Source organism: Acipenser ruthenus, chromosome 3, assembly GCF_902713425.1.
Source record: "Acipenser ruthenus chromosome 3, fAciRut3.2 maternal haplotype, whole genome shotgun sequence".
In the NCBI taxonomy this organism is placed as follows: Eukaryota; Metazoa; Chordata; class Actinopteri; order Acipenseriformes; family Acipenseridae; genus Acipenser; species Acipenser ruthenus.
Genome location: NC_081191.1, coordinates 55,134,873 through 55,160,508, shown reverse-complemented (window position 1 = coordinate 55,160,508; position 25,636 = coordinate 55,134,873). Strand labels below are relative to the sequence as shown.

General features: G+C 36.1%; 1 protein-coding gene across 4 annotated transcripts in view; it reads right to left on the bottom strand.

Moving 5' to 3' along the window:
- The window catches only part of LOC117394771 (epidermal growth factor receptor-like), a 172,394-nt gene that overhangs the window by 4,555 nt on the left and 142,203 nt on the right, over positions 1-25,636 (bottom strand). For all 4 annotated transcript variants that reach the window (XR_009319823.1, XM_059013929.1, XM_059013945.1 and 1 more), the window contains 7 exons: positions 24,389-24,530; positions 13,513-13,635; positions 13,009-13,107; positions 10,836-11,021; positions 5,058-5,213; positions 3,523-3,598; positions 212-358 (listed from right to left, as the gene is read on the bottom strand). Coding sequence is in view for 3 of the 4 variants with exons in the window: in XM_059013929.1 (XP_058869912.1) it covers positions 212-358; positions 3,523-3,598; positions 5,058-5,213; positions 10,836-11,021; positions 13,009-13,107; positions 13,513-13,635; positions 24,389-24,530 (929 nt within the window). In the remaining variant the exon portion in view is untranslated. The remainder of the gene's footprint in view (positions 1-211; positions 359-3,522; positions 3,599-5,057; positions 5,214-10,835; positions 11,022-13,008; positions 13,108-13,512; positions 13,636-24,388; positions 24,531-25,636) is intronic.

Genomic DNA, 25,636 nt, shown 5'->3' with positions numbered 1-25,636 from the left:
AGGTAGAGAAAGTTGAGTTGATGAAGAGAGAGAGCGAGAGAGCGAGATCAAGACATATTACAGTAGAGAGTGCCCTTTCGAGCTAGCCTGCTTTCTAAAATTTAACAAGATAATGGTATGATAACATTATTTTCCAGATCTTAGTTGTCAGATGGCTTTTAAATACAAGTTGTTCATTAGAGAAAGACTATAGGATGGAAGGATCACTTACATTTGACCATAATCATGTATACATCAATGGTGCAGATTGGAGGTTGGGGCAGACGCTCCCCTTTCTCAAGCACCCCTGCAATCTCGTTAGCTGGGATACCATCATAAGGCTTTGATCCAAAAGTCATTAACTCCCAAACAGTCACACCTAGGAGGAAGAAGCAGAGTTAAAGAGGGTTTCATAGCAACTAGATAAAACACAAGATTCAAGTACTGTGACCACAAACACAGTGGATTTAGTTGAATTTCATGATGACATTATATAAAAAGATAAGTATATCAGTGTTACACCAGAAAATCTCAATTCATCTCTGCTTTAGAGGTGGCCAGCACTGAATTGCAGATGGGTGTTCAGGCCAGAATCGATGTGAACTTACCGAGTTCTAAGAGTACCTGCTGGCAGTAGGAGTTCACCAACACCAGTATCATAAACCTCACAGATTGGCTCGGGACACCTAACTGTCAACTCAGTCAATTATTTAGCAAGTAATGATCACTGCATCAGACATGATTGCTTAAATACTAATAATCATACTACTAATAATAATAATCATACTACTACTACTACTAATAATAATGCTTCTTTTTTTACTCTTACAATACTGTTGTTCCCTGTATTTGTATTTATTTTTATTTTGCACAATTGAAAATTGAAATTGCAACCTGTTTCTTTGGCTTTCAACCTTGTGGTTTACACATACATTACTTTAACCTTAATCTGCACTAGAAGGCAATCTTGTTTAGCCAAAGAAAACAATAATCATGCAGAAATACATAGTGCAGATACATAATCATAACAAGTAAAAAGTAGTTTATATATTTTTTGGACATTTCATGTTTTTAATATTCTATTTAACTAACACAATTATACATTTTTGCCCATAAAATTACAACACACACAGTACCTTTAGACAATGTATAAACTTGTGTTACAGCCGTGGAAAACTCTTTTCTTGAAAAACCCTTTCAAAATTGAAGGACATGATACAAAGATATGTCTGTGTTTATGGGAAAATTCTCTTTTTTTAACCTTATCTGAATGATGATCCTCCTTAAGACAAATGCTGGCCACATACAACAGTTTTAGCAATAACACTTATTGATGTTGGCTATAGGTCCTCTGTAAGCCATGATGTTAAGGTAAAACTAATTCAAGCAGACAGAACGTCTCGCAAATCCTCTTGCCTGTCTATAGAATACTTTTCTGTCATTGTTTTAGACATAAACATAAGAAACAAACAATTTCACTGCTTACAACACAAATTAAGAGGCCAATGTAAGCGACATACTGTATAGGGGAAATACGTATAAATCAGGAAACACATACAGCATACATTCTCTCAAGATGTTATTTGCATTCTGTGTTTTCATACAATTGAATCTATATTAAAAGATGTTCTTACCAAATTGTTTAAAGTCATTTCAATTAATAATGTTACATTTTTTAATCCACTGAACTAAAGCAAGCAACAGGTAGACAGTATTATTAATTCTTTGTCCGCATAACCTTTTATGTTTTGTGTCCTGCCTAGACCTTGCTTCCAGCAATGTACACAAATTGTCACCTGCAGGTTTAGTTACAACTTATTTTGTAGAAAACAAGATTTAAAAAATTCTGGCATATTTGTTTTTGGTTGACTTGTGTTGTGACAAACACAAGAAGATCCAGAATAAAAAGGGAGATGCAGTGAAAAAGTTGACAATAAACTATAAAACAGTAAAACATATTGCTCACATTGTATTTGTTTTATTTTTTAATTCTCTACATAAGGTTAATTACGCTGCGATACGTACACTGTTATAAGGACACATCAGTCATATTATAAAAGTCCACTTGTGCACAATGCAGAAACAACCGTAAGGGTACAAAGAAATATATGATATATAGGCCATGTGTTTCAGAACTCCCGCTGTGAGTTTTGTGTCTTCCCACACTGTAACACATAGTTATGCTATGGCCTTGCTGTAGACAGGGAGAGCTGTTTCCAGACAATCTGAGGCTTGTTCTGGTTAACCCAAACAAGTTTCATTTGAAGGTCAGCATATTCAGTCTCTTGGGGACCCCACCCCCACAAATACATGAAGACAAAAGTTTCAACAACAGTTCATATTGATGTCTTAACATTATAATGATCTAATGAATGTATTTATTTAGCTGAAACTGGTTAATCGTGCAATCACGCATCTGCATCTTTTCATTATACAGTGTAAGCCAATGTTAATTCAGAAACATTTACGGAAATAAACACAATCCACTTAAAAAGACATGCTTGCCAACAAGTTTGCCGATTCCTGTGAAACATGACACATGGCTGCATCAAAAAGAAAGAAAATTGTGTTCCTTTTATGCAGCCATGTAATCTGTCCCATGACTAACCAAAGTCTGCCTTTACCTTAAGGACCTGCACTGAAACTTGAGCTCACAATCTCAATGAATAGGTGTTCAGATACAAGTAAAGCAGAAGCTTAAGCACAAGGGTGAATGTCCACATCTCCCTGGTCACTGAATTATTCCACTTGTGTGGGGATGATTCAGTGTTTTAAAGGTAATTATTTTAAGAATCACAGATGTTACATGCATAGAATACCTGTTTACCATGTGCTAGAGCTGAACACCTGTTGTTCAGTAAAGTGTTTTTTTAAATCCACCTGCGCTTACTGAAATTCTATGGTGGCTACGCATCACATAGGATATTCTTGATTTTTTCTGGTAATCTTAATGAAAGGCCTATGGATGAATTGGTTATTTTCTTTCATCCTCCCCATCCTAGACTTTTGTTACACACAGCATACAATATCTGCTAATGTGGATGAAGAATAATTGAGTCAAAAAGTCATTTACGATTGATGCAGATGTGAAAGCTTGTGTCAAATAACTATTTGAAGTGCACTAATTTGTATAGTATCTACATTACACCCTTGGATATCACAGTCACAGATAAATTTTGAACTTTTTGCATTATTTCATATAAGATTGCTTTACACATTTTAATACAATATTAATAAGCTATAGACAATATGAAAAACAAACCACTACAAAACTATATTCCACTTTGCCAAGTAATTGAAGGTAGTAGATATGCGTAAATGGTAGTAGATATTTACCAAAAGATGAAAACAAAATACAAAATGAATACTTCCTACTCACTGGATTATATTTATTTCCATTGCCTAGATCTGTCATATGAAAATGAGCAATAGAAAAGATTGATAACAGTGGATGATTGTACCTTCTCACTGGGGCTGTTCAAGAAGCACAATGCTGTGATATATCTACCTCTACAGTTAAAATGTTTATTGTGCTTGACTTACCATAACTCCAGACGTCACTCTGATGTGTGTAGATCCTTTGTAAAATAGATTCCAAGGCCATCCATTTAATTGGGACCTGGTAAGAGAAATCTGAATCAATTCAAATCCATTCAATCAATTCACTATCCTAATTCAAGTTTACTGCAGTAAAAATATGTAGAAGTATATGCACTATACATGTGAGAACATTGTACCTTTAGGAGTGTATTCTCCAAGCTGTTTATTCCAGTTTATCCATTTTTATGTTACAAATTGTAAAACTTGAAACATCTTAATGATCCTTTATCAAGAAATGAGAAACTCCTTACTGTCTTTCAACAGCAAATTCTGAGAAGTGTAGTGTAATCCTGCCCTTGGAAGTACTGTACTTGGTTATTATTATTATTATTTATTTCTTAGCAGACGCCCTTATCCAGGGCGACTTACAATTGTTACAAGATATCACATTATTTTTTACATACAATTACCCATTTATACAGTTGGGTTTTTACTGGAGCAATCTAGGTAAAGTACCTTGCTCAAGGGTACAGCAGCAGTGTCCCCACTGGGAATTGAACCCAGGACCCTCCGGTCAAGAGTCCAGAGCCCTAACCACTACTCCACACTTATCAAATAATAAATAGCATAAAGCTAACAAAAAATATTTTGCTGAAAGCTAATGTTATTTTTGTCCAAATGTCCTTAATTAATACACATAAACCTATTAAAAATGATGCCCTTAATTAATACACATAAACCAATTAAAATGTAAAAGCTCAAGTGTTTGGCTAAATGTTTACTTTAATGTCTGTACAAATACTTTTCACAACCATTTTCACCAAACAGGCAAAGCTACATCAGTACAAAAACTATTTAAACAAATATTCCTGGAGACTATCAAAGTTTATTTTTCTTAAATCTAATTTGAAATAATCACACATTATGGACCAGGGCGTGTTGTTCAAATGTTTAATTAAAAAGACACACTGCTTATTTAAAGTCAGTCCCTAGGTTCTGTAATATTGTCATTGTACTTGCAGTTGCCCACAACAGTCAGCAAAATCTTAATTTTTATTTGCTTTGAAATCTGAATGCTTTCTACCAATGTTAACTGTCACACTAATGTACATAAGGAGTATGGTAATATGAACATTGAAGATATAATTTAAATGTTAATATAAATATATGGTTTCCTTTTCCTGCAGTAAAATACAATTTCACATTCATGTTTGTTTATATTTTAAGCTGCTTGCTTATCATTGTACTTTTAAAAACAATTATTTAAAAATAAACTATTAACTTTGCAACCTCACAACTTCAAGAATTATTTGTCTGCCGTAATAATTACCTTTGAATCACCAACTGATATCACCAATCTTTTCTAGAGGGGTAACACTTTTGGGACTTAGTGATAGAATGTAATGTAGCAAGATGACTCCTTTGTGGGTCACACTACTGGTTGGTTAGCTGAACTGTGATTTTCTGGCTCTCATATTTAACCATAAACCGCATCTTAAATGAATTGCACTATAATGATAGATTTCAGATTTCCTTACTTTGCCTCCATCTGCATGGTATTCTTTCTCATCTGCATTCAGTAGCTTGGCAAGCCCAAAGTCAGTGATCTTTATGTGCTGCGGGGTCTTCACCAGAACATTTCTAGCAGCCAGGTCACGGTGCACCAAATGCCGATCCTCCAGGTAACTCATCCCCTACAGATCACAGGGATTTTATAAATATTAATACAGATTATTACTAATCATATCGGTTATTGATACAATTGAAATATTTGCTGACCAAGAAGATTAGAGTCAGAAAATAATAACACATACTGTAAAGGGGTGGTCATTCTTATGACAACAATAACAACAACGCACATTAATGATACCAAAAACAACAATATTAATTAAAAAATGATGTGCAACGCTGAAAGCAGAAAATCACAATGGCAGGAAGACAGTTTATGATGCCTAAGGTAATGCCTTATTTCATGAATCAGCCATTTATACAGATTCTGACTTTTACCATAACAGATACAGTATATAGTCAGCACACACATATCTGGCCCTATATTAAAATGTACTATATAGAAGAAAATCTAACAGGGCTGGGTATTTTATAAAATTGTTATTTGATAAAACATATGAGTGTGTGTGTGTATATATAGACACACACACACACACACACACAGAGTCAGCACTCAAATATCTGACCATATAACATTTTGACTTTAGTGACGGTTATATGAGTGTGATGCATATCTGATTATTTCATTTGGGCCCGTTCCAACCCTTGTCCGTTTTTTCAGGGAACACAAAAAATATATGTCAAAAATACACAGCTGAAAGAACTTTTAAAATAAGTAGGCTTCCATTTAGATGTACTGTAGTTGGTTTTGTTGGTACAGTACTATATATTCAACAATTATTTTAATTCAGAATATGATTCTGAAAATATCAATTGCCAAAAGAGACAACACATGGACTGTAATACAGTACATACTTTTAAATCCGGTACGCATTGTACCAGTATGTAATATTCCCCATTAAACGACTGTGGCAAAGTGGCTTGCAGTGTAAAGGTGCAGGAGTGATGCAGTGTTTAAACAGGAGACAGACAATTGTAATCCAATCCTGGTCTGGTGACCAAACAATAATTCCAGGCAATACACAACAATGTGTAATGCACTGGAATAAATAAACGGGTTGCAGTCCCAAATAATAAACACAGTCAATAGTACACGCACAATACACAAACACAGTCACCAGTCCTGGGTGAGTGTTGTAGTGCTCGTGGTACAAAATACAATTAATCATGGTAACAAGAGAAGTGATGTCCGAGTTTGTGCTGGCCTCTGGCGACAGCTCCGTACGTATTTAGCCATCGACTAAATAACAAGTAACAGTTAGAGACTAGACAAAACAAACAAAACAATCACGCACGATATAAAACAGGTCGATTCCTTAACCAAAACGAAGGAACAGATCACGTCGCTTCGTCCCCTTCTTGTACCGTCACTCATGACCCATTGGTAAACGATTGCAGCCGCTCCTCCAATCCGCGGCTGCCACATCGTTTCCCTTCCGGGTTGATGAGTTAGTGCACCGAAGCTCCGCCCCCTTTCTAGATGACCGACTTCCTTTTAACCCTGGGAATGAATTGTCAGGCCAAACAGACCAGGGTACTCTGTTCCCGTTACTTAGTGTCCTCACAGGTCGGGAGGGAGATTTACCACCAAAGATCATTCTATTTCGGTCACAACGACCCAACAGCAAAATTACATCAAAATCTTACCCACGTACAGAACTGCGGAAAACGTAAAAGGTAATGCAATTTAGCAAAAGATTAAAAAAACAACACCAGTTTCCAGAATTAAAACAGTATCCAAAATCAGTATTCAAACTCACAGAATATAGTGCTCGATAAGGCCTTAATGTCACAGTTCACTTGCAAATGAAAATGCACAAAAGCAACTTAAGACCACAGATTTAAAAAAAAAGCATAATAGTATCTAAAAGTGTTTAATGATTTGCTTTTTTAGGATTACCGTAGATTGTCTCGTTCGCTTTGTTTTTGCTTCATTTTCGTCATGGGAAATTGGAGGAAGCGCTGTGTAATATATTACACACATACACACACACACACACTAGCCTCCGGCTAAGAGAACACCCCTCGGGAAGAAAGTAAAGTGTTCTTATAGCCGAAGTGTTCTCTAAGACAGAATTAGCCACCAGGTACAATATGAATCAATAAATAAATACATACATACACTACCGGTCAAAAGTTTTAGAACACCCCCATTTTTCCAGTTTTTATTGAAATTTAAGCAGTTCAAGTCCAGTGAATAACCTGAAGCGGTAAACTGCCAGAGGTTAAAAAAAAAGTTTAGGTTACCAAAAACTGAAAAATAATGTACATTTCAGATTTATACAAAAAGGCCTTTTTCAGGGAACAAGTAATGGGTTAACAACTTACAGCTGTTCTGCAGCAATGGAAGTAAATTAAGCCTTGAAAGTTGATGCTAACAGTTCCTACAGGTGTCCCAACTTTTGTTGATTACTTACAAACCCTCTGTCTGTATAAAAGCAGTGTTGGAACAGACTGTGTTACTACACCCTCTTAAGCATTATTTGGACAGTATTGTACTGCAGTATTATATTATTATAGTATTATATTGCTCTCATAATGGCGAGAAAAAGGCAATTAACAAAGGAAGACAGACAGACCATTATAACCCTTAAAAGTGTAGGTCTTTCCTTTAGAGAAATTGCAAAGAAAGCCAAGGTGTCAGTGAGTACAGTTTCCTACACCATCAAAAGGCACTTGGAAACTGGAGGAAACTCTGACAGGAAGAGGTCTGGCAGACCCAAAGCCACAACAGAATCAGAAGACAAGTTTCTGAGAGTCAACAGCTTGCGTGATAGGCGGCTCACAGGACAACAGCTTCAAGCACAGCTTAACACTGGTCAAAGTAAGCAAGTCTCAGTTTCAACTGTGAAGAGAAGACTTCGAGCTGCAGGTTTGATAGGTTGAGTGGCAGTAAGAAAGCCATTGCTAAGATGGCAAAATAAGAAAAAGAGGCTTGCCTGGGCCATGAAGCACCGCCAGTGGACTACTGAAGACTGGAAGAAGGTCTTATGGACCGATGAATCAAAATTTGAAATCTTCGGTTCATCATGCAGGGTTTTTGTACGCCGTCGAGTAGGCGAAATGATGGTTCCTCGGTGTGTGACACCACCTGTCAAACATGGAGGAGGAAGCGTGATGGTCTGGGGCTCTTTTGCTGGATCCAGAGTCGGCGACTTGCACAGAGTGAGTGGCACCCTGAACCAAAACTGCTACCACAGCATTTTGCAGCGCCATGCAAACCCTCTGGTATACGCCTAGTTGGTCAGGGGTTCATCCTACAGCAAGATAATGACCCAAAACATACCTCCAGGCTATGTCAGAACTACCTTAGAAGAAAAGAACAAGACTGTAGGCTTCAAATCATGGAATGGCCAGCACAGTCTCCAGACTTAAACCCCATCGAGCTGGTTTGGGATGAACTGGACAGAAGGGTGAAAGCAAAGCAACCTACAAGTGCAACACATTTGTGGGAACTTCTGCAACAGTGTTGGGAAGAACTTTCCGAACAATATTTGATTACCATTGTAGAAAGAATGCCACGAGTGTGTTCGGCTGTTATATCTGCAAAAGGTGGTTATAACGTTATTTTGAAAATTAATTTTAAATTGCTTTATTGGTTGGGTTACAGAGGGCCCTTATATGCATGTTTTCAATGTGTGTCAATGGCATATCTGCTGCTGTACCTACAGTATCCTCTGCATGTAGTCTGTCACAGTAGTTAATGCTGATTATATTTTTAAGCAGATCATCTTTTATATACATAATGGTCTATAATCATGGTAATATCCTTTTGAACATCAAATCATTCAGATCTCTGGAGGATACTGATGCAAGGTCAAAAAAGACACAGCTCCAAAAATTGTGAAGCCCTGCAAAAACATCTGTTCAGTTGAACAAGAATGAACAGGTTTGCTAAGATAAGATGATTCGGTTTTTCTCAGCTATTCTGTTATCTATTAAGGAAATTATTCACTGATTTGCTAATTAAAATAATTATCACTTTACTTGGTATCTGTCGGAACTTGTGTGTGGCTTTTAACTACTTTCAGTGACATTTGTTGACTAAAATTAACAAATTGCATGTTGCAAAAATTATCTCATATTTACCACATGCATATAAAAGGTAAAACATGTCCAAAAAGACTTTGTGTTCTATCAGTACTACCTTTATTACACGATAGACACTGTCAAATAATTTAGGGAGTGTCGTCATAAACACTGAGGTTCAAATTAAATCTTCTCAAAAGTTAAAATCAAATGTATCAAAAAAAGTTAAATCATGATGACATGTTCTAATTTCACTATACACCTCGAAGCTTCATATGTTTTTTGAACATACAAAATGTAATTGCAGCGTTGTAACATAAAACAAATCTTCTATTTTGAATGTCTGTCAGCTGTATAATTGGATATGTCCTGAAGTGTAAGACAAGACAATAGTATTAAATAATTAAAGCATGTTCTGACCCAATTTATCCAACACCTTATTAGCAGATCAAAGGTATAACTAGACCCTGTCACTGGTACTAAGGATCACATCAGTCAATGTGCTGGATTCACACACACAAACATACACATTTATATATACTGTATATATATATATATATATATATATATATATATATATATATATATATATATATATATATATATATATATATATATATATATACACACACACACACACACACACACATATATGTATATTGAGTGCTCCCTCGCTATAACGCGCCTCGGATATAACACTGTCCCCCAGTTCCCTATACTAGTGATTCATGCAATATTTCTACAGTAAACACAGTACCGGTGTTGTTCAAACTATAAACAACTTCTCAGTCTAACTTCCGTTTCTGTTTCTCCCTTTTGATACAGACATCTTATTCAGCATTTGTTTTATAACTAAATAAATATTAGGCCTAGTATGTGGTTATCTTTCCTAATGTATTTACTTTTCTTTTTTGCAGCGAGGAGCTGTGGCTTTCTCAGGGAGACGAGACGATTCAGCTTTGTTTCAGTCCCGCTCCGGCAGCCGAACCTGGGGCGAGCCCATTCCCTCATCCCCTCTCCCGATCCCCTCTCCTTCTCGCACTTTGTTTGCTTGTCTGTCACTTAGAACTGAACTCCCGACCGCCGTTTAGTCAGGCTATTTATAGTTGAAAAACTGCTAATTAAAATGATCCACGAGTGGGAATGTTACCTTTGATTACACTGTGCCTTATGCATTATTAATTCACAGAAAGTTACATTTCTGCTTCACTATATGTGCTTTATATCTCCAGCAGGCTAGGCTTCATATTAATATATATGATGAAAGGCAGTTTTTAATGAGAAAAAGTGACTATTCTACAATACAGTACATAGAGCAAGTTGGGCCAGATTTATCAAGGTCAATTTCAAACATTGTTTGGTCAAAACAAGTAAACAACTCAGGCACACTTCCTAAACCTTTCATTAGTTTTGTAACAATTGTATTTTCCATTTACAAGAAATGGAGCAAATTGTATTTTGGTCTTATGGCCCTTTACTTGAAGACTGTTTTTTGAAAAGTTTAGATTCAAAAAGGGTTTGGGGTACACAAAATCTTGTTTTATGAGCATTTATTAAGGGTTTTTTTCTTGTACTATACTATATTAATAAAACATCCTTCAACATTTTATCAGTAGGGCTCTTAAACCCTGACCCTACAGAAAAGTAGTTTATATTACCTTGGCAATCTGCACACACCAGTTGAGGAGGTACTGGGAGCCGATGTTGTCCTTGTTCTCTTTGACGTAGTCGAGCAGGCAGCCGTAGGGCATGAGCTGGGTAATCAGCTGCACCGTGGAGGTCAGGCAAATTCCCAGAAGACGGCAAACATGGGGATTGTCAACACTGGCCATAACATAGGCCTCCTGTATAATGAGAGGGAGAGACACACATTTTAAAAGATCACACTTCTCAAATCCATTAAGGAAGAAGTCGATGACGCAAGATAAGAGACAGAAGTCCTGTCTGTCACACTTGTACCCTCAGGAGAATCTGTGTTCATCTGTACCGAGATAAGACCGTAAGACTGTCCAAGATAATTCCAGATATATATATAAAAACATACTTGTAACCCCCCATCCAACCCCACCTAAGTTACTTTAGTCACGTATTTAAACAGTAGTTCAAACAATTTTATTAAAGTTGAATTTTTTTTTTTTATGAATCTCCATCAGATACAAGCTTGAGTTACAGTCCAAATACATAATGTCCAATTAAACTATGTAAATACATTATCTGGTCAAAATTGAATGCACATTTACTAGTTTAATGGCAGTGCATATTCCCCCTTAAGGCACCCTTGAGCAAACAAGGGCCTAGTCCAAATACAATAATGCATTACTCCTTGACTACAGTGGTTGGAAGTCTCTATAGGTCAAGGTTAATTAGATCATAGCTACAGTGTACACATTTTATCTTGCCACAACCTTCCACAGGTTCATTAAAATTGCATTATACTTAGATTAAAGGCAGCCTTTTCATTAATCATTACATCAACCATGCTTCTAATGTGGAAATTATAGACTACAATGTTAAAGCGAACAATACAAGTCCTTCTCATGAATCATGGACTGTTTTTGGTTACATGAGTAAAAATCGACTTGATGCAACAGATACCGACATACACTTGTCTTATACCCAAACTGCAGGCAATCTCCTCTTTCAAAAATGACCTGATGTATAAATCCTGGTGCATGATGCTGATTTTAATCCTGCATCAATGATGGAATCTGTAATCTCTGCAATCTGAGGTCTTATTCAGCTTGTCTTTCAATGATCAGATTATTATTATTATTATTATTATTATTATTATTTGCAGCAGCAGTTTTGAATTGTGCAGTGCAACACAACACACTTACACCAAAGTGTGTGTAATATGCAGAGGGTGTTTCTCATTTTGTGTACAATATATGTGTGTGGGGCCCAATCTATTACTTTTAATTACTTCAGATTCCTATGAGCTATTCGCCTAAACAACAAATCTACCTTGTAGAATCAGAGAAATTCCTTGCTCATTATGTTTAGATGTTCTTATATGAGCATGTTTCTGACTTAGTGACCTCCCCATTTGATACCTAGAACACCATCTTCCATCACTAGCTCTGCTTCTGGACATAGTGAAAGAACTGGAAAGACTGAGAACTGGGTTCATGCTTGTGAGACTGCTGGTGTTTTCATGCAGTGAAGTATTTTAATCATCTCAATGACACCCTGACCTCAAAGTTTCAGCTAATTGAGGCCCTGGCACACATTGTTTTCTTCCTACAGAAATATTGATGCTCAAACTGGTCAGGCAGGGTGAATTGGAAAATAATTTAAAAAATGAAGCATTAGGATTAAACGCAAACAAGTAAACAAAAAATAAACTGCCAATGCCTAATGAAAAATATGTGACAACAAAATTAGGTATCTACAAGTAAGGTACCTCCACTCAGATGAAAATGCAAGTGTGAAATACAGATGGATCAACAGTCACAGTCACTACAGTGTGTCTCCACATACCCCAAGATTCTGAGACTCTCAATAACATGACCACTTGTCTATTTTGAGAACCACATGTACTGTTCATTTTCACTGTTACAATTACCTGTTTATAAAGTCAAAATTTCCCTAAAGATCATTTTAGATGCTTCATTGGGTAGTCCTTATGAGCATGTTTGACTGTAATATCCTTCGGATGAGATGTAAAACCGAGGTCCTATTGTAAATGACTCTGCATCAGCAGTTGTTGATGCATATTTCACCCCTAGTCTCTGTAAATTGCCTTGGATAAAAGTGTTTGCTAAATGACTAATTCATTACCAGTAATAACAGGTTCATACGTTTTAGCTATTACAAAAAGAAAAACCTTACATCCAGGATCTCTTTATTGGCTTTTGGAGAGGTTGCTTCTCTCAAAACCTTGATGGCAACAGGAATCTTCACATCTTCCCCTTCAGGAATCCATAGACCCTGCCATGAAAACAGACAGACAGAGTTAACCAATACTTCACAACTGAACCAGGGAAACATGTTCTCAGATATTCCTACAGTACAGAGGTTTTATAATAACTTTAATCATGTCCTTTAGCCTCCATTTTTCTTCAATATCTTGTAAGTGAACCAAACTTGTATATGGCTAATTGAGACTATGATCTTGAAAAGCTTCATATTTTCCAGGCATTACTGTGAGCTTCATTAGGTTTTTGGAACAGAAAATGTATTTATATTGATAGCATCTACTATGTATTTTGTCCATGTTAACATATATTTACAGATTTATTTCCTAATATAACAGTGTAGATGATGTGTGTTGAAAAGTATTCTCTACTTAAACATAAAATTATATTCTTTTGCACTTTAACAGTAAATGTTTACCTTGTACACTGTGCCAAAAGCTCCAGAGCCAAGAACCTTCATCTTTTTAAACTCTGTCTCTTTGAGGATCCGCAGCAGGGCCTGGTTTGGTGCTTCTCCGCTTGGAGTCAATGGCTCTACCAGCTGGAATGATACCAACACACACTTATACACAGCTAAGGAAACATTATTCTGAAGCAGTTTTCAAGTTCCACAGACCATAAAATCTTTGTAGATAGTTTTGAGTGCCCACCATATTCTTTCTGATCTTACCACCTTATATGTCTACCGACTGCAGGCAAAGAGGAAAACATTACAAATCCTGTGACACCACTGCCTTTTGTACTTTAGAAGTTACATGGATAACTACACTCACTTCAAACATCCAATCAAACATTATGGTCTAATATGTTTTTACCCTTAACTATCTACAGTAGTAGCAGCAAATTTCAACCTTTGTCTTGCTACAGCAAGTTAAAATGAGCTAGGAATAGGTAGGGAATCTGAACGGAGGCACCCAGTTTAAAAAACGGTCTATTTGAGTAACCGGAAGCTCACACCAGGAAACCCAGAATCAATCTTTTTTCCATTTCTAAACTAAATTGTATTAAAAAAAAAGATAGACTGTAAATTTCACCCTGTGGAGTCTGAAAGGTACGTATCATATATTTCAAGTCATTTATATACTACTGTTATATGGAGGCAAGACTGACTTGTAGCACCCTGTAAGTAGAGGTTTGGGCTGTAGGAGGCACTTTTCCTATCCTCATAGCGACTAGTTGGAAAACATGAAAGAATATGAAATTAAATTTAAAACATGAGAGGCTTTGTTAAATCAGCCCTGAATAAAGGGGTGATGTTAGCAGGTTTAACTAGAAAACTAAACTCAGCATGTGGCAAGAAATGGCCCACACAGTTCAAGAGAAGAAACAGGATGGACAAAAGCCTGGATGTTCAGCCAAAGGACCTTGACTTGTAACCACAGTCGCACAAACAAGACTAAAATAGGGTAGGGAAATAAAATTTCTGTGTTGTATCGTACGATGAGAAGCATAAGCACTGTACAAAAACTTGACCAATTCTGTGAAAATGTTGCACAAAATGTATTTAAAAATAAAACTTCAGTGAAATACTCAGTCATTTTATTTAGGGTGGGAAAGTGGTAATTGACACAATTTCAAACATTTATTTTATGATTCCTTTGTATCCAATATTAAATTATGCGGCTTTGGTCCTCACTTAAGCAGATTTTTTGCATTGACTACATGGGCACAGGCACAGTATAGCGTTTAGTTAAGACATGTCTTGCTCATCAGCCTAGTGACTTAGTACCCTGGTCAACAAAGATCCTATCTGCCTATTGAAATGTACCCTGGGTATATGTCAACATATTGTGTAGCCTGTTTTAGATTAAGCTATTGTTTTTTACAACATCCCTTTGTTATGATATTTGTTAGACCCACTCTGCCAGACTGTACAGTTCCAATAGAACTGTGGGATTTGTAGTTTTTTTTAAAGTGACTGAATAATGCTTGTTGGTAAGATTAGGTACTACACCTCCCAGTTTCATTACAAAGAGAAGAGATGCATGCTGAGAGTTGTAGTGTTTAACATTTTCAAAATAAGACCAAATGTTTGGGAAGTAAGACTACAAACCCCAGATATCATTCCTGACACCGACTTGTTTTCTTTTGGCTGAGAGTTGTAGTTTATACTGTCAATGGTTTACATTTTTGACTCTAACCAGGTAAATAATACAAATGCATTTCAGAAACAATATGTTGTACACCTTTTCTGTTATGCTGTTAGTGTTGGGATTGGTTACCCCCAGCGTTCCAGATAAGCTATGTACTGGGTGTTGTATGCATTGCAAAAATAGGAATTACGTATTGATATTTCAAAGTAATGCGTATTGAATACACATAGCAATTTTGCTGCACAGCTTGAGTTTGCATGTTATCAACCTTCTTGTACTTTGTTGGTTCCCGGCGTCTCAATGGTCAATTATGAATATACAGCAATATTATTGTTTCTTTATTTGCATTAGTGCAGAATCAGTAGTTTAAAAAACGTATTTTTGGACATTTATGTGTTTGTTTTTATATTTTTAAGGAGTATGTCTATCGACCAGAAAAGGGAGAATTAAACAGTTTTCAAATGATGAACTGAATGAAAAACAACAACAAAAATAAATTGGTGTAAAAAAAGCTCTCTATGTACGTACCATGTACAAAAAAAAAACGCTTTCCTTTTCCATGAATTGAATGACTAAAGTGTACCGTACCGATATATTTTAGTAAGCGACATCTATGAGTAAGAAATATTACACCCCAAACGGTGAAACACCAAAATACTAGTGCTGTTAACAATAGTGTCCTCACTCATCAGATAAGTCGGCCCACCGCTGGCATTGTTCAGACGTGAAGATTATGTTCAAATGCAGCATGCAGTCACTGACACCAGCAATAAAACAAGAAACCCTGATACACAAGCAGATGAGAACCTGAAGTATATATGGGAGCTACTGTAAAACAAGTAAAATACATTTTACTCACAAAGTGTCTAAATTGGAGAGTAAATTACTGAATGAACCAAAACCGTATCTTGAGCTCTGGTTACCCCCATTGCAAAATGAACGGAAGTGGTATGTCAGAACCATACTTAAACCATACTTTTTGCATATCTAGCACTGCTTGGTGTGATGCAATTTGTTGAGGTCTACCTCTAGTACAAGTTATTGAGTGTATCATAATCTGGGGGTTTATGGACGCTGTCTGTAAGTCACACTTACATCCTTCTCACATAGAGAACCGTGTAATGGTTATGAAACTTGCCAAGGCAATTCTTTAGCATAGGTTATTGATAAATAACGGTGGCTCATTAAGACCAGTGGAAAAAAATAAATACCAGTACACTGAAATGTGTTAGGTTGAGATCGCAAGATAAATTCTCAGGATCGCAACAGACTAGTTTGAAATGTCGAGATTGTGAGATAATGTATCTTGTGATCTCAACCTTACATTTCAATTGAGGTAAAATTATCTTTGGATATCAACATTTCAATCCCTTAATATTGTCTGCTGTATATGTGTGAATACTCATGAGATAATCAAACAATTCGCACACTAGTTTGATCAGTTCCCATGTTGGGAACTGTAATGCACGTCATGTCTGAGTGGAAATGAACAGTTTGCGGCAATTGCAATTTCTTGCGACATTTGAAAAGCAGAGTACACTTTATTACTAATACGTCTTATTCAATATTATTTCTTAGAATGTGTAAATAAATAATTTTAATGTTACAGTTTACTAGTAGGAACACTTTATATAAAATACTGAAATCATAACATCAATGCTGTAACATATATATTACAAATATAATAATAATAATAATAATAATAATAATAATAATAATAATAATGCAAGGTTGTTCGCAAGCAGCACATTAAGTGTCACTTACAGTTTCATGAAGGAAAATGTCCCATGCATTAAATGTTGCCATAAACTTAAGCATCGTCAGTTGGTTAACCCTGCCTTCTTTCATAGATTGACGTTGTTCTGTAAAAACTTGGCCATAAGAAGAAACACTTCTTTCAGCATCTACAGAATTGGTAACAACTGACAAATATATTTTAGCCTTTCGTGTTAAATTGGGAAATAATTCTTCATCTTTAATCCAAAATTCATTCTACTGCCGTTTTCTTTTGCATATGGGAGGTATTTGTCCATTTCTGATTTACAGTCAGCATCAAATCCTGGAATAGAATATAATGGGAGGGCTTCCAGATCCAAACTACACACTTGTTGTGGGTCGAATATCCTTACTGCCATCAGAAAGTTATGAGCTGGTTGAAAAAAACATGGTTTCTTTTTGCATTGATCCAGGCTATAGTAATGAGTCAGTTTTTCAGAAACGTCATGGAAGGTTTTATACACATAGTTTGTTTATTGCTGCGTCTGTGCTGTGTACCTCTTGTGCCATTGCTCGGTATGTATTTATTAATTCTGCAACTTTATTATATGTTTGATGGACTCTCACTTCACGGCTTTCAAACCACTGAATCAGATCCACCAGTCCCTTGGCACGTGTTGCAATTATGGAGAGTTGAGATTTTAAACTTTGCACATCGTTAAGCAATTTCTGAAGGTCCTTTAACACTACAGTGTTTGGTGAAATGTGCATTTCCTTTTCCACAAAGTCTGCGCAAAAAGGGATGTATTTGGAATGATATTCAGCAGCAGAATAACAAGTGCCCCATCGTGGCTCAGGTGGCAACTTTATGGGTAAAGTACAGCCTTCTTGTTGGGTTGCTTCTGTCAGGTGGTCTTTAAAACGTAGTTTTCTGCTTGTGCAATGTTTAAACAATTTTAAATGTACTGAATTTGGCAGTAAACCTCGAAGCATGTCATTGTATGCCTTGATCATGTAACTGGCATTATCAGAGACAAATCCAGTCACATTATTAAAATTAACTTAAAATGCGTTTAAACATTTCACAACGCCCTGTGCCACCGATGAGTAATTCACAAAGTGCAGATTAACTGTATCGGCTAATATTACTTTCAGTTCGAAGGTACAAAACCAAATGTGCAAAAACATACTGATCTTTTGCTTTTGTAGACTCGTCAGTAACTACAGATACACTGTCAGACATCTTTACCAGTTGTACAATTTTCATCTTGTGCAACTCAACAATTTGGGGTAGATATTCCCTTCTCAGCTGACCTGTTGTAGGAATTGCTCCTGCATTTATTACAGGTTTGTTCAGAAATGCAGGTAGTTTGGGATTATCAAGTTTTTCCAGGTGAATATTAGAACAAACAAATGCCTCTGTCAAATCGAAAATAACATCTCGTCGGCGTTGATAACTTTCGTTCCCCTTACGTTTTTCACTGGAGGACGCCGTCTCATAGCTGTCAATCTCAGCCTTTCATTTTCTGTGTTTTCTGATGATAAATGTCAGTCTATTGTTGACTTTAGAGTGTAGTCCAAAGATAAATTGCAAGCTGTGCAAAATAAATGATACCCATTGGTGTGCAGAACACCAGGTGGATATTGTTGCGTGCATTCACTCAATGAAATGCTTTTTGATTGCGATGTCTTTGACTCCATGTTTAGGTCTCTCGATTTTTCTTTTAATGCATCAATTTATTCAATTACCATTTATACTCATCATAATTAGCATTTATTTTTCTAATTAGTCAAAGCGTAATGTGTGATTTATTAATTGTGAATTCAATTACTATAACTGGAGTGGCTGCAGGGACATCTAGAGGAGAGCAGTTGAATTACAATTGAAAAAAACAGGTCGCATATAACGCAGGATCCTAGTCATGAGTTCCCGCATGTATGCACAGGGACCACACAAAATATTGTTTAATTAGTTCTCCAGCTGAAAGTAAGGTTTATTTATTTATTTATTTATTTTATTAGAGGTTGTTTCACCACCGCACTGTAAGAAAAATAAAACCAACACGGTTTTAAACTGTAAATCAAGACTCCAGCCTGATCATTTACACTGCCCTCGGCCACGTCACATTACAATTCGCAAAAGCGCCTCTGCATGTCAGTTTAAATAAAGTATACAAATGTCAATGGTGCTCAATCACTGAGGACAATACATCAAAACAAGTCCTCATGGGTAAGCAACTTGTTATATGATCACGATTGTTTACTCAAGGCTGCAGAATCCTATTTTACTACAGTATACTTGAGAAGCGATCATCTTGTGAGGGTACCTAGTTTAACTGCCGTGCGCACATGGCCTTTGAATTAAAATGACATTACAGTACAGTATTTTAATGTCAGGACTACCACTGCATTTAAGCATCTGTGGCTTGCTTATTTTCTGTTGCGATGCAAATCTCAGTTTTTCAGTAAGTGGAGATACAAAACTCTGCAATCCCTCTCCCTCTACATGCATATCACATAATAACACTGCTGTACTCAGTATGTATTCAGTGAATGTGTAGATGTGATCAAAGTCAAATTCAAAAACAGCTTTATTGGTTGTGCACGTCATTGCACTTGATCAATATTGGTTGGTATATAAATGATTTTGTCCCAGTGGTTTTAATCACTATATGCGGTTGATTCTTATATCAGTGATTCTTATAGACATAGTGCACTGTATATTTTAAGAATGTTATTGTTAATAATATTATTGTTAATAATTGTTTAATTATTAAAATTACGGTATTGTTTACCGTGTGTTTCGCTTTGCGCTAGTTATCGGTTGTATATTATACTGTGCTTCATTTTCCTTACAGGAAGGTAAGCATTGAAACCCGAGCAGCTACTGTGGGTGTTCCTACTTTAGCAGCTCGTTGTTGTTTTAGTGCAGCTATTCAGCAGCACTATTACAAAGGCTTGTTCGCAAGCAGACTATTTCTTGTCTCACATCCCGCTGACTAGAAATTAGCCAGTGGCTTTGTGCAGGTGGGCATCCCTGCTACTCACCACAAACAATACCCGATCCTAAGGGACCGAGGTTACTGTTCTGGTGCAGGCTACTTATAGTCTCGTGTTTGTACTGACTAGTAGTTTAGCTAGTGGCTGACTTGCAGGTGAGCATCCCTGCTAACGTGCCACTTGCAGTAACTGCCTTTATCACCCCCGTTCTTGCGTGCGAGTTTGAGGTTACCGCTTCGCTACCGAGGCTACATGTCGGCATCGAATGTCGGTAGCGACTGATGGTACTCAGTGAACCGGGTCGGTACAGAGTATCGGCTGTTTTTGTACCAAAATCCATTCTGGGCCGGGATAAATAACTATTGGTGACATAGAAGGGTTCCCCCTCTGTGAGAATTAAAAATAAGTGGCCCAAAGAGATTTTACCATTGAAATACTCCAGTTACTTATTCAATTTGTGTTACATTTGCGGGATGTGAATAAGCTGGAATGCAAATAAGAAGCCAAATGTCAGCATCATGCAACCGCAGTAACATCTGGTAAGAGTATGTGTTTGTTGCTCAGTTTCGGTCTGTAAATATGTTTGCTCTCAGCTCCATGTGTTTATATTGGTTTGGCCTACTGCTTTTGTTTGGATGGCTTTTTTTCGTTGAATGGCGCAGTTAAGAACTGAAATGTTCTGTGCTGCATAGGCTCCTAACCCATAGGCTGTATATTTTGCCCCCCACCACCCCCACAAACACTTTTTTGGTTCATTATTTATGTATTATAACTTGTTGTGTTTGGCATTGGTTTGCTTTAAAATCTTTAAAATAAAATATAAAAATAGGAAGGTCTTCAGAGGATGGGCCACATTTATAAACAATCACAATAAATTCTCCCTACACGCACAAACACATTAGTTTGACCCAAGGTCTGCACCGTGGCTAACGTTAGTTAACAGTAAGAAAAAAACGTTGGTAAGTGAATGTGAACTTGGCAGGTGGTCAGAGAGACGACTGCACGAAATATTAATTGTTGGGTTTTAGAATTAAAAATAGGGTAATGTTGCCACAGGGCCATGAACAAGTTAAATTCCCACCAAAAACTTTTATTTTTAAACTTTGATTACACAGTAGTAAATATATCAAAAGTGACATTTTACAAATCACCCAAGCCTGATTTTGTCAAAACGTTGGCTACAATTGTTTTTTCATTAAAAATGTGTAACTTAGTTGTTCTTTGCTGATATTAATGTTCAGCTTTCATATAGAAACGTGTGTACTTACTAATAATTTAAACTCACACTTGTTTAATAATAAACATTTAGGTATGTTATGTCCCTGAATGACTAAAAGATGTAGAAATAAATGCTGATTGATAAAAAGGGCGACTCAATATTTACCAATGTAGCTCATGATCACCAGCATAGCTACACTGTGACTGACGGGCTGTTGCCACATCAGGATGAGTCATGCAATTTTAATTTATTTATTATTATTTTTTTATTATTATTTATGTATTTATTTACTTTTGCCAGGGGCCGGTGAGATTTTTTGGGGGAGGGGCATCGAGATAGCAGGGAAAGCATACACTGTAAAATACAGTTCCTTAAAAATAGTTCCACCCACTTGCCTATTAAGTGACTGCTAATCTGATTGGCTGGATATACGTGGGATATATGTTCACTGCCAACTCCACACAGCTTAAAAATATTATTTTTATTTATTTATTTATTTTACACAAAGTACAGTATGGATGAGGTTAAATGTGCACGTTTAGAATTTATTTTTTTAAATGTGATCCAGTGCCAAAAGATTGCTTTATTCGACAGCATTATAAACATGGACCCATTCAACAGTTGACCAGAAAAGCAATACTGGCGAGCGTGGCTGCCAGTTCCTAGAAAATGGGATATATTTAAAATATATTTTAGTCTGTAATCCATATAAAATAAATATGGGTTAAAGACTAAAATCTGGATTAAAGACTAAAATCCCAAATATTTTAAATATATAAAAAGGGGCCAATTTCTATATGAAATATAAGGATCATACTTTTCTACCATATATTAAAAATATGTTTTTTACATATGGGAGAACTACTGCACATTGCAAGGAAAGATGAACTGGTCCCGTTATTAGTGTTGCTTTGCCAGCAGTGCTGTTTACTGGATGCTTGATACCGTGGTCTTGTTTTTCATGTCTTGTCTTTAGGGCTACATATTTTTAGATCATTACTGACAAACATAAATAAATAATTGTAATTAAAGACAAAATGCCATGTTAGCTTCTTGTTACCCAGTGCCTATAAGTTTGCCTGCAACCGTAATACAACTCAATGTATTGTTTATTACGTGCTTTCAAAATAGTTAATAGTTTTAAAATTGTACATTTTGGAAATAACAGGGTAGGATGGGGCAAGATGCAGTTTTTTTGGAAATCTTATGCATTATCAATGTTAACATGACCATTTTGCCCAGTCCAACTCGTGAAACTTTGTTCTTGTAACTTGTAAGGTATGAATAGTTGACAAATAGTGTTATTCGACATTGCCACGCTATAATAAATAAAACTGTTAAGCTTTATTTAAACCACTGATTATAGTTTAAGCTGTTTTCAGGAAAAAAAATTAAAGAATACACCTTGGTTAATGAAAACTTATTTTAATATTAGCTACCGGTATTTAATAAGCTAATATGGGGACATGCATTTTGGTTATGTTTTATAAACGTTTAAACCTTAGGCACTGACATACAGCCATGGCCAAAAGATTTGTATCGCCCTATCGAATTAACATAAAAATAAAGTCGAATGAAACCTGTTGAATAATGTTAAATTAACATATTGAATTACATACCGCTTTGTAGTTTTCCATATACAGACAAAATTAAAAAATGTGACATTTCGAAATCTAACATGAAATACTGTACTGTACTACTATTATGGCTTCGGGTAGACTTTTGCGATATCATGTAGTTTCTTTGATTACATGATAAATAAAATATATAAATTATGTTCATATATTTTATTTATTTATTTATTTTTATTTAATTGTGTCTCAATTCTAAAATTCTAGGTGCTGCAAAACTTTTGGCCATAGTTGTAGGCCAAAAGTTTGAAGTTTCTAGAGATATTTGTACTTTTGCCCTAGTGGCAAAAATGTTCTGGCTACACCATCGCGCATGATATAGGCCTACTGAAATCTCTTAGATTTCAGTATATCATCGACTCTATTGGTCTGGAGAAGGTACATTTCACATACTTGGCGCATCAATTTTTATTTATTTATTTATTTTGGTGCCTAAGGATGCAGGAATTGGAAGTGCTGTCGGTGCGGCCGAACACAACTGTACTCTTGTTAACGCATGAGCAGTTGATCTGCACTGCCTGTAATGCTGTCATAAATCGGCTGTGTGAGGGCTGGCGTTTAGTGTTTCAACCAATTAGCACTAAGCATTGCAATGTGAGGGCGGGTGCTTACTGTTTCAACCTATCAGCACCAAGCAATGTCCTTCAATAGAGTGTTTACTTTCTGAAAGTCTCGTAGCAGCAGGTTTCTCTGTGATAATTGAGCTCAGCATTGTCTGCTGATAAAACGTGAAAAACATTCTCTAGCATCCAGCACTACATTTAAAACAAAGCTGAGCAAGGAATATCTGTTAACATACACATGTCAATATATCTATCAATAAACAAGCCATATTATAACATGTTGTACATTTTATTGTTTGTGTTTGTTTAACACTTCCCTTTAATAAGCTGCGTGTTGAAATTATAGGTACTGTACAGCACTGTGCAGATATGCCACTGGAATTGGTTCTGCCATTTGGTGCTACTTGTTTTGTACTTAATAAATGCTTAGTTAGTAGATATTCTATATTTTATGTTGAAACACCTGTATGATTTTGTGGGTTTACTATTACAAAAACTGTAACTTGAAAACGATTGAACATTAAAAATGAGGTTTTCCAGAGTTTCTTAGCAAAAAAATAAATAAAATAAAAATCTTCTTTACCTTTGCCCCCCCCCCCCCTCTATTAAACAAAGTTAGGCACCTCTGCTTTGCTGTGTATGAAAATGTGTTTACCAGTTTTGAGGCTTAGTGTTTCTGTTCAAATAAAGTAACAGGTACGCTGTATTACTTGCTAATTATAGTACGAAAAAGACAACATCAGGTTTACTTTGAATTAATATGTAAATATGTAAAAACAATGACATTTCACCCGTCATCAAATTAAGATCAAGTCAAAGTGTCAACCCCTTTTAACCCTTTGCGGTCTATTGTTTATTTCTTAGCATATGTGAAAGCTATAGCGAACGAAAGGGTGGGGCGCGGCTGGAGATGCCAAGTGAGTGCTTTGTTGATATGCAGGGCCTTTTAAATAAAAAATAAAATCTTAATTATTAGAAACAATCATACTTGTTGGAATTGTTTCAACTCTACTCTCTCTCTCTCTCCATCAGATTGCTGCTTTACAGATTTATAATGGTTACAAATGCTTACCTGTCTCTCTTGCAGTAACCTGCGTAGTGTCCTCTTTCTCTTGATGTGACGTCTGCGCATTAAGACGAACACCATCAGAGCTAGGATTACAAAACAGAGGAGGCCACCAACCACTCCAGCAGCAATAGATGATATTCTTGATCTGAGGAAACGAATAGAAATTGAAACCCATACCATGACATAGTGTTGCTATTGTTCTTATAGATACTATATCTTGCTATACCAAACCATTTTTGTGTCAAATAAACATAATTAACATTTAAGCAAAAGGTCCCGATGTGGATGCGATATAATTGTGATTATATAATAAAGTATAGTATGGAATGTATTTTATACAGAATGCTACTAAAACAGTACAGGAGGCAAGAAGTGGATCAACTTCAGTCTAAGTGTGGAGCTTCCTACTATTCCAATCAATAATGCACTTAGGTTTTTAGATTTTGTCCAGCAAAATGTTTGACAATATTTATCTTAAAATAATCTCATCTGTGAAATGAATTGTAAAGGCTAGGTTTTTAAATTTTAAGCAACACCTCCTTCCCTTTGGCATTTCTCTCCTTTTTTCAATTTTGTATGTAGTACTTCATATCAAGAGACAAACCTGATTAAATGGAGATTTTGTTTTTGGGTATACAAATCTACAAAAGTGGCCACTGAACTATTAAATGTAGTGAAATATGTATACATAAAATTATTATGATCTAACACTGGGGTTCCCAAACTGGGGGCCAGGGAATATTGACAGTTTCAGAGGCTGTAGCTCATACAAAAATTCTCTCTCAAATGACCCTGTCAAAACAGGTCATGGGGACCTTGAGCCAAGAAAGTTTGGGAGCCCCTGCTCTAACACAAGGTTGTAGTAGCATTGCATTAAATCTGTAGATAGCTAGTTGTACTAGTGTTATTTTTTTATTTACAGACTATGTACAGTGGATTTGACAAAACATCCTTCTGTACAACAGTGTTGTATATATTTGCCATGCTGTACATTGTTTGTTTCTCTTAGTGTTAAGCTGAAAGGGGGCATCCACAGGGAGGCAAATCCATTTCTCTTGCATGGCCGTATACATCTAATACAAGTGAAATTAAGAAAATAGGTATTTCTTGCTATTCAACAATATTGGTTCATATGACTATAGTTGTTCTCAAAGTCCTTCCCCAAACTGTGTATAGATGCTGTGCAAACTAAAGAGGCAATTTTTTGTATGTAGTGCTACACTGTTCAGAACCCTGGCTTAATATGAATAT